This window comes from Fukomys damarensis, unplaced genomic scaffold (assembly GCF_012274545.1).
Source record: "Fukomys damarensis isolate Sample0158 unplaced genomic scaffold, DMR_v1.0_HiC HiC_scaffold_7, whole genome shotgun sequence".
NCBI classification, from domain to species: Eukaryota; Metazoa; Chordata; class Mammalia; order Rodentia; family Bathyergidae; genus Fukomys; species Fukomys damarensis.
Genome location: NW_022900919.1, coordinates 152,478 through 162,449, shown reverse-complemented (window position 1 = coordinate 162,449; position 9,972 = coordinate 152,478). Strand labels below are relative to the sequence as shown.

At 41.6% G+C, this 9,972-nt stretch overlaps 1 protein-coding gene across 2 annotated transcripts in view; it reads left to right on the top strand.

The window, feature by feature from the left end:
* Nucleotides 1–3,297, top strand: part of LOC104853204 (protein PTHB1) — a 285,577-nt gene extending 282,280 nt beyond the window's left edge. The window contains exons 22-23 of one of the 2 annotated variants that reach the window (XM_033761023.1): nucleotides 2,313–2,423; nucleotides 2,608–3,297. In XM_033761023.1, coding sequence (XP_033616914.1) covers nucleotides 2,313–2,423; nucleotides 2,608–2,639 — 143 coding nt within the window. In that variant the 3' untranslated portion in view covers nucleotides 2,640–3,297. Of the gene's footprint in view, nucleotides 1–2,312; nucleotides 2,424–2,607 lie in introns of those variants that run through there. The other variant, XM_033761024.1, reaches the window with a different exon arrangement.
* The last annotated feature ends 6,675 nt before the right edge of the window (nucleotides 3,298–9,972 follow it).

Below are 9,972 nucleotides of genomic sequence, written 5' to 3'. Positions count from 1 at the left end.
CCCTCTCCCTCTCCCTCCCCCCTTACTCCCCCCTCTTCCTCTCTGGGCTTCTGTCCTTCCTTTCATTCTTCCAGTTTTCCAAAAAATTTCTAAATATCCAACCAAAGTCTCTTCCTGAGCATGCAGAGGACACATAGCTTCTATAGGTCACATTTTCCTTCATTGGAAAAAGCATATTTGAAACAAGTAGAAAAATGAACCAAGTAGAGGACCCCCCTGTCCACAGGGAGTGTGTCCCAGGCCCCGGCACACCTGCGGCCACCAGTAGTGCTGAGTCCTGTAACTCAGCACAAATCTGAGTGATGGCAGAACTAGCCCCGTTTCTCCTCTTCAAAACTTCGTGGTTAGAAAATGTGTTCTCATTGTAGATGTTGACATCCTCAGTGTATGGAATTTTTCTTTCTTTAAGTCAAGAGCTTTTGTTTTCTCATTTTGAAGAGCACTTTATTGTTCTCTCTGGTGTGTCCAAATTGCAGCATCCCTACTGATGTGCACTGGGGCTCTCAGTGAGTGCGCCGTGACTTGATTCTGATGCTGCAGCACTGCAAGGTTGCCTGACCTTGAGATGGCTCTGGGTGTCTTACAGCAGGTAGTGTACACAGTGGGGATGCACCGCCCAGAGCCCGGAGGGACAGGGTGCAGCGGGATGGAGCCAGATTTTATCATGCTCTGCAGAGCAGTGCAAGATTAAAGGTTATGAGTTGTTTATTTCTAGGATTTTCCATTTCATGTTTTGGACTGTGGTTGATTTTGGGAGACTGAAGCTGTGTAGAATGAGAGACTCTGCAGACACTTTTCATATTTCACTGTAATAACCCCCATTGCCCACATCTGCATGAATTGTAAAGCTTTAGAATGAATATGAATGCTAACCTCAAACCCACTTTACCCATCAAGTAAATCTTAATTAAAAGAAAGATGTCACTGGTGTGTCTGTTTGAAGTTTATGCTGTTTTAAATCTTAGCGGAAATGCAGGCCCTGAAAACAGAAGAGCCTCTGCCTAGTGAGTCTGTGCAGGGCTGACTCTGGTTTATAACAGTGCCCCAGTGTAGCTCATAAGTGTGACAGGATTCATCTTTCCCCACCCTTCGTGGTACTGCTCCAGGTAAATATCAGGTGTTTCTACTTCTCCTTGCAGCACGTCAGCACGCTTGTATGCCCTGTTTCTTCTCAGTGCTCACCTAGGAGGCCAGTTAGGGAAGCATCTGATCTCCACAAGGCCAACTTCACTGAAAGGTTTATTCAGGGTTGTTTAGTTAGTAGATGTTGAGATGTGGTTTGAACCCGGGCTTCGAAGCCCCGCCTCAGCCCCCTCCCAACCTTCACTGTGGCTGCTGCCTCACACTGGCTGATGAGAACTGACTGTTGGACATACATTGGAAAGAAGCTTTCACAAATGGTGCTGGACATCCACATCTAGAAAAATGAAACTGGATTCCTGTATCTCATCCTACAGAAAAATTAATTCAGATTAATAAAAAACCTGGGTATAAGACATGAAACTTTGAAACTTCTAGAAGAAAATAGGGAAAACAATCAAAAGTTGCAGGTGCCAGTAGAAACTTCCTGAATACGACCCTGTAATTCAACAATTGATCACAGGTATCAGCAAATGGGACAACACTGAATTTAAAAGTTTCTGTACAGCAAAGGAAACAACCAGCAGAGTCCACATGATATAGGGTACCACATAATCCATATAAGGGAAATTTATAACTCCTAACCTGCTAGATATCTGAAACATGAGTTGGTATTCTCTAAAATTGAAGGATGAATTCTAGGAACGATGGTTACAAGTAGGAATTATTTGAGAGAAAGATAACTTCTATCTAAGAGGGACTAGAAAGTGGGTTGCCTACCCATCCCACTTCTCAAAGGTGTTTTACAGAGCAAAACCGTAAGGTGAGTTGGGTACAAAGAAAGACAAAAACAAAAGACCCAATGGAAAATTACAAGGTGGGCATGAGACGGGACAAAACCATGATCAACCAATAAGATTACAAGTACAGACACCCAGATGGGAAATGGGCTAGGGAGATTGACACATGTTTAGAGCATGGGTCACTGCTATTCATCTCTAGATGAAGTAGGTAAGTGCAGTACCTCTTCTCTTTTTATAATGCTAACCAGTGAATGTGTCTCAATTGTTTTTTTATGCCATGGGCCGGCCTTTGTCTAACTGCCTTAAAGTAATTCTGAGTAACTTAGCTCTCCGCAGTACTGCTACTTCCTTTATTATCTTTACCCTTAGCGTGTTCCTGAGCTGTGACACAGTGTAGACACATCCTGATACACTGCATTTCTTACATAGGTGGCTGTACTCCAATCCCAGAATCAGACCTGGAGGAGAGATCAGCAGAGCAAGATTCCACAGAACTGTTTACCAACCACAGACTCCTCGCTGCAGGGCCTCCCAGCCCTGGTAAGAGAACGGAGGCCTCCTAGGGCTCTGTCAGGAAGTGAGCACCCGTGGGTTTGCGCACCAGGGAGTGGTCTGCAGACTGCCACCTTCTGACTTCCTCCTCCTTCCTCCTGTATTAGCACAGCTGACTGGTGACGTGTGTCCTCCTGTCATCACTCAGACTCACTCTCCCTCCCTTTTCCAGAGGATTCTGCTCTCCAGGGACTTTTGGAATAGTTGGAAGAGCTGTCTGGTTGAGGGAAAGCTGCCTTCCCAAGGCTGAGCCGCATGAACCTCATGCAGCTGGTGTGGGGCGTCACGCTGCTCAGGGCTCACCCCAGAGACAATGCTCCGTGGAGATGGACCCTGCTGTCCGCTTTCCGGAGAACCTGGAGCTGAGACCCCAGAGTTGTCTCTGCTTGCTGGGAGGCATATTACTTCCTTTTTATCTTTGTGCCCAGTGTCACAGGATACAGTGAGATGACATAGTTTGGGAACAGACTGTAATGCAAAGATCTAGATGCAAAATCATTTGACATCCTATTTTTTTCACAGGTTTTTTATACAGTAAACGTATCAAATTTAATAAAGTATCTCACTGTCAAACAGTATCTTACAGTTGACCTACAGGCTGAGGTTCTAAATGGGATTTCTCTACTTCGTTTTCTGAAAGGAATTAAAAAGTTCGCTACTCAGTGGCTAGAGGTGAATGTTGAACTGTGTAGACCCAGCTGACCTTGAATGTAGATTTTTTTGCTTCAGCTTCCTGAATGCATGGATCATAGGCATGTACCACCTCACCAGTTTGAATAAAATTACTGTGAAACTTTCATTTGCTTTGCTCTATTAGACTAAAAATGGAAGCTGTTATGTTTTCTAATATTAGATGAAAATTTAAAATATTTGTCTCTTTTCTAGGCATACCTTTTTTAAAAATCAGGTTATAAAAGAACTCGTACTTTATTACAATTAAAATTTAAGGTTTTATATGTAAGAAATTAAAGTGATTTTTTTCTTTCTATTTCAAGTAAGAATTGCATTTGTAAGACTGGTTTAAACAAAAATATGCCCATGTCACTTTTGGACAGCCTGTCAGTACAAAGTGGGAGTGGCTCGCGGGTTTTCTGTAGCTGATGTGTGGAAAAGCTGTGTAGGGTCCCTTTTGTACCATTGTCCCAAGCACCCTGCTTTAGGAGATGCAGCAGAAAATGTGCTGTTCCTCACATCACGGGGAGTGCCAGCTGCCGGCCAGCAGTGAATCCGCCCCAGCCCATGGGGACCTGCCCAAGATGTGCATTCTGGGGACCCACGCTGGGACGGCAGCCTGCTGCCTACACCCGTGCACTTTGGTGCTTAGAACGGAGGCCATGTGCACTTGTGCCCTGCATCGTCTCCACACCCTGGCTCACCTGGTGCCAGGTACCACAGCTGTGCCCACCAGGGAGATGCCTCTGCCCCCCACAGCCCTTTGTGAAGCTGGATGTAGACAGCACTGGGCAAGAGGGGAATTCCTGTTCATTCCACCAGAGAACAGCTCACGGTAATTTAACCGTCTTCCAAGTTTACCCAGGCCACGTGTACTTCCTGTGAGCCCACAGTGTCTGTCATCCAACTCAGCTTAGCCTGACCCTGAGTCCACAGCCACTTTGCTGCCCAACCAGAAAGCAAGAGGAGAGGCACTTACATTCAATTATGCTTAAATATTAAAATTATAAAAAATATGATTATGTGCCCGGGCAAGGAAGGTGTCTTTAAGTTTAAGCTTCATTTGTATCACAATCTATTTTATATATTAGAATAGAAACTACACACTAAAAAAAATTTTTTTTTTTGGTAACAGAGATTGAACTTGGGTCCTTGCACTTACAAGGCAGGCCACCGAACCACTGAGCTAAATCCCCGGCCTAACACACTAAATTTTTAAAAATTTTCTCCAAATATATGTTACAGGAGTATGTATGGGAGAGGGTGGAGTTGTGGGAAGGGAGTTTTGTAAGGAAGGATTCAGAAACCTTTTATATCTGCCAAGTAAGCCAATGTGACCTGCGAGTTCAAATATGAGTACATGTTCAGTTTTCCTCGTTGGCAGTTAATTATTCCCTTATGGCTATCAGTAAACCTTTATGGACTTGCAGAGGAATGATTCTTCTGTTCAGTGTCCTAGATTTCATGGAGGGATGTTTTACCTTAAATATCCAGGGCATCTTGCTGACCCTTACTAGCAACTGATGCATGGGTTGTCCAAAAGGAATTGAGCTGTCTTTATACTGGCAAATGGTCTATTATAGGAAAGCACAAGCATATTATCAAATTTAAAGGCACACAACCCACTCCAGGTTCATCAGCAAATGAGAGTAAAAAGCCTCTAAGGGCTACAAATTTTACTAATGTCTCTTTGCCTCGCCTCTGGAATCATGTCTGTTCCACTTGGTACCAGGTGCTGCAAGAGAAACAGTGTCAGCTGTAAACCCTCATTTCTATGTGCTGGAGGTCCCAAAGAAACATTAAGAGAATCTGAATAAGTGGAACAGTTAGAATCTAAATCCTTTGTTGGGACTTGTGGGAAGATGGCAGAGTGGTGAGTAGCAGAGAAACAGCATCTCTGAGATTTGGTGTCCAGATGCTGGAATATAGCAACATGAAAGAGAGATGGAGTGAAGTGGGTGTCTGGGTCCCAGCAACGATCCAAAGCAAAAGAGGGACCCCAGAAAAGAAGACGGAGGTGGTAAGTGATGCTTCCTCCCTGAGCCCCAGCTCACAGCATGGGAGGGGCAGCCCAAACCTGCAGACACGTGACTGCTGGTGACCTCAGTAGCCTCCATGAAGAAATACACCAGTGGAGTGGAGTAGTGGACACTCCAGACTGCAGTGGCTGGTGTCTCTGATTCCGATATCACCCAGGAGAGGACAATTGGCTGGTCACCATTTCGGAAAGTCCTTAATAGACTGAGAACTCTGAGCAATGGCACATTGGCTCCTAGTGACTCCCAGTGTCAGGGTGAGATATAGACAAGCTCAAGTGGGCAGGGAGGTCAGGGAGTTTATGGGCTGAAGAACTCAGATAGCAGCCTCAGCCGGAAACCAGAAGCGTCCTGAACTTCAGTGGAAATAAAGACAAAGGCTTGCTGGGATTGTCCACTACCCCACTTAATTCCACTGCTGGCTAGCTGAGATCAGTCAACACACACCTGGGCTTTATCTACCCCTGTCTACCAGTGACACCAGTGAACATTGTTTTCTTCCTTTCTTTGCCCCCGCCACTTTTCTTGTTTATTCATGCTTGTATAGAGTATGAACATAATTTCTGTTTTTTTGTTGTTTTGTACTTTTATTGTTTCTATTTCTTCTTTCTTTCCTTCCTGTCATCTTCACCAGTTTCCCAAAGCTTATATAATCCAGCCTTGCTTTTAATTTTTCTCTTCTGTTTCTTTTTTTCCCTAAGCCTTTGAAATTTTCTCTCCTGAGGATAAAAATCACCATATTGAGAGGATATTTAATCTATGAAATTTTCTGGTTTCTTTTAGATTTTTCCAAACTCCCTAATGAACATAGACACAAAAATCCTCAATAAGATACTGGCAAACTGAATACAGCAAATCATCAAGAAGTTTATACATCATGACCAGGTAGAATTTATCTCAGGAATGGGAGGATGGTTCAACATAAGCAAATTAATAAGTGTGATACACCATATGAACAGAGCCAAGGACAGAAGCCACATGACCATTTCAATAGGCACAGAAAAAGCATTTGACGATGTTCAACACCCATTCGTTGTAAATCCTACATAAAATTGGAATAAATGATCTTTATCTCAATTTAATAAAAGCCACCTATGGCAAACCAACAGCCAACATCATACTAAATGATCAAAAGGCTGAAAGCTTTTACTGTCAAATCAGGGACAAAACAGAGAAATCCACGTCACTATTCCTGTTCAGTATAGTTCTTAAAATATTAGCCAGAGGAATTATACAAGAAAAAGAAAAGGAATAAGAATAGGCAAGGAAGAAATTAAATTATTTGTACATGACATAGTATTCTACATAAAGACCCCAAAACCTCCATCAAGAGACTTCAAGACTTAACCAAATTTAGTAGCATAGCTGGTTACAAAATCAGTGCTCAAAAATCAATAGCATTCCTGTACACAAATAAATTCACTGAGAGAGAAAGTAGAGAATCAGCACCTTTAACAGTAACATCCAAAAAAAATAAAATACCTAGGAATCAATCTAATGAAGTAAGAGACCTCTACATTGAAAACTACAGTGCTCTGAAAAAAAAAAAAAAAGAGATCAAAGAGGATATCAGAAAATGGAAAGACATCCCTTGTTCTTGGCCAGGAAGATACTTCCAAAGTTATACAGATTTAATGCAATCCCAATCGAAATACAAATAGTGTACCACACAGAATTAGAGAAAACTCCTAAAGTTCACTTTGAATCAGAAGAGATGTAGAATAGCAAAAGCAATTCTAGGCGGTAAAGGTAAGGCATCAAGCAGCATCATAATCCCTAACCTGTTACAGAGAACTTCTGTAAATAATCTAAAAACCCACAAAATGTTAGAAAATGTAAAATCACTTCTACTGTCTCTAACAATAATTTGCTTTGTTTAGTTAAAAATTAACAGACACCAGAGGCATTGACCATGAAACGGGACATCTGGCCTCATCCCTGACCTTCAACACCCACTTCCTGTGCACTGGAATAGATAGTTAGATGAATCTTAAGGTAAACTCCCCAACTACAAGGAACTGTCACGTCTGGGTTAAAGTTAACTGTCTTGTTACTGTCATTTGTACGTGGGCAATAGGAACTGAGGAAATGAAGTGTAACCACCTGAATGAGTTCAAGGCTGTAAAACCCTATAAAAGGGGAGCTGCAAGGCAATCGGTCATCACTCGCTGGCACTGCTCTTAGTGCAGTCAGCCTTTTGTCGACAAAATAAACTTTTTATTATTTTGCTTCCATTCTGCTTCTCTGTATGTGTCATTTACCAGTTCCTTCTGCAAAGACTTGAAATTATACTGCAAAACTTCCATGATAAACAGCAAGGTACTGGCAAAATAAATAATAAATAAATAAATAAACACCGGACTTGAGGAACAGTGGCACTGATTAGAAGACACAGAAGACAGAAAACTCCAAACACCCTCAGCCATCTTATCTTCGACAAAGGGGCCACCTTCACTGGAAGAAAGCTAGCTTCTTTAATGAATGGTGCTGGAAAAAATGGCTTTCCACATGCTGACAATTCAAAATAGACCCATGTCTCTCACCACGCACTAAACTAAAATTGAAATGGATCAAAGACCTAAATATTAAAACAGAAACACTAAATCTGCTGGAAGAGAGAATAGGTATAACTCTTGAAGACATAGGTGTAGGCAAAGATTTGATGAACAAAATCCAGGAACTATCTCATCTTATTAAAAACCTTTTGCCCAGCTAAAGAAACCACAAATGGCCAGGTGTGGTGGCGCATGCCTTTAATCCCAGCACTCGGGAGGCTGAGACAGGAGGATCGCTGTGAGTTCGAGACCAGCCTGGGTTACATAGTGAGTTCCAGGTCAGTCTGAACTACATAGTGAGACCCTGTCTCAAACACACACACACATACACACAAAAAAAGAAACCACAAATGATGAGGAGACAACCCAAACAATGGCAAAAAATGTTGCCAGCTGTTTCTCAGACAAAGGACTAATATCTAGAATATATAAAGAACTAAAAAAAAATAGATCTCCCACAAATTTAAAGACCCAATCCAAAAATGGGCATCTGAAATGAATAGACAAATAGCAAATATATGAAAAAATGTTCAACATTAAAGGTCACTTGAGATAAATATTAAAACAATAGAGATTCCATCTCCAGAAAGAATGGCTATTATCAAGAAATCAAGTAGCAAATGCTGAATTAAAAGCATCACACCACAGCAATATATGCACACCCATGTTTATAGCAGCATAGTTGTCATAGCTGCATCTTGGAAATAGCCCAAATGTTCATCAAACAGTGAATGGATAAAAAAGATGTGGGTTTGGTTTTTTGTTTTGTTTTGTTTTTTACAAAGGAGTACTACTCTGCCATAAAGATAAACTTGAGATCATAATTAAGTGAAATAAATTGAACACACATGTTTAAATACCACATTTTTTTTCTGGCGTAGGAAACTGAAAGGGTAAATAAGGACCAAAATGTATAGTTGATGGTGTGAAATAGGAATATATTCAAATGGGTTGGGAAACTGGTGGGGAGGAAGGAAGGGAAAAGAAAAAAAGAATAGAAGAAAAATGCAAACACTTTTATAAATAAAGAGAGGCAGAGGAGTTGAAGATAGGAGAGGGGAATGACAGAAAAAAAAAAGAATCAGGATATGTACAGGTACAAATTCCCTATGATAAATGTTATCATTTTGTACATTCAATGTGTACTAATAACATTAATTTTAAACATAAAGAGTCAAATCCTTTTTGCAAACAGCAACAAATCTAGAAGCATTATCTTCCCAGAACAAAGTTCCTATTGAGCCAAGATCAAGTCACTTGCCATTTTATGAAGTCTGTAATAGTTTGTAATGTTTATTGAATTCCTCAGTATCATCTTCCTGCGTTTAGGTGAACTGTCGTCTTTTGTATTTGAAAACTAAAATTAGAAAATCTCTTTATTTTTCAAGTCACATTGAGAAAAATTAAGCTTTTATTTTACTGTTCTTTGTAAAAAAATTTCCTTGGGGAGAAAGTATAATGCTCATCTTTTTCATTGTGCAGCTCAGAATACTGAAGAAAGTAGCACTCAGTAAGTAATCCTGGGAGGAAACACATTTGCATTCCCAGACATTAATCACAGAGGAGATGAACAGAGGACAAGAGTTGGGATTTTTCAACTTCTCTCCAAAACCTCAATAACATAATAAAATACACACACACACACACACACACACACACACACACACCACACCACTGAATGTCACCCCTTTCCATCCCAGGCAGAGACGTACTTTTTCCCAGCTGCCCTGTGATTTCCTCACCTCCCCAGGGGTTAGTGCCTGTGTCCTTCATCTATTGTCTGAATTATTTTTCTTGTCACTGAGACACAATATGCAACACCCACAAGTCTAAGGAGAAGAGGGTTATTTCAGCTCACAATTTGTAGAGGTTTCAGTCCATAGTCAGCTGGCTCCAAGACAGGCCTGGCAGAGGAGAAACAATCTATGGCATGGTGATAAGGAAGCAGATCAAAGGAGGAAGGAGATAGGCCCTTCCAGGACATGGCCCCAGCGACCCTCCTCCTCCCATTAGACCTCACATCACAACATTGCATTTAGCTAGACTCATCAGTGGACTAAGCCACCATGAGTATCATCCCCCATGATCCAGTCAGCTCCCAAAAGCCCACATATGAGGACATCTAGGTGTAAACCTTAGCACCTGAGTCCTGCTCATCATTTGCATGTATGCCATGGACCCCTGCAGTGGCAGCAGCTCAGATCACCTTCTTTCCCTCTACCACGGAGTCCATTCTTTCATCTGTCAAAATTCACTTGCTAAGAATATTGTTTA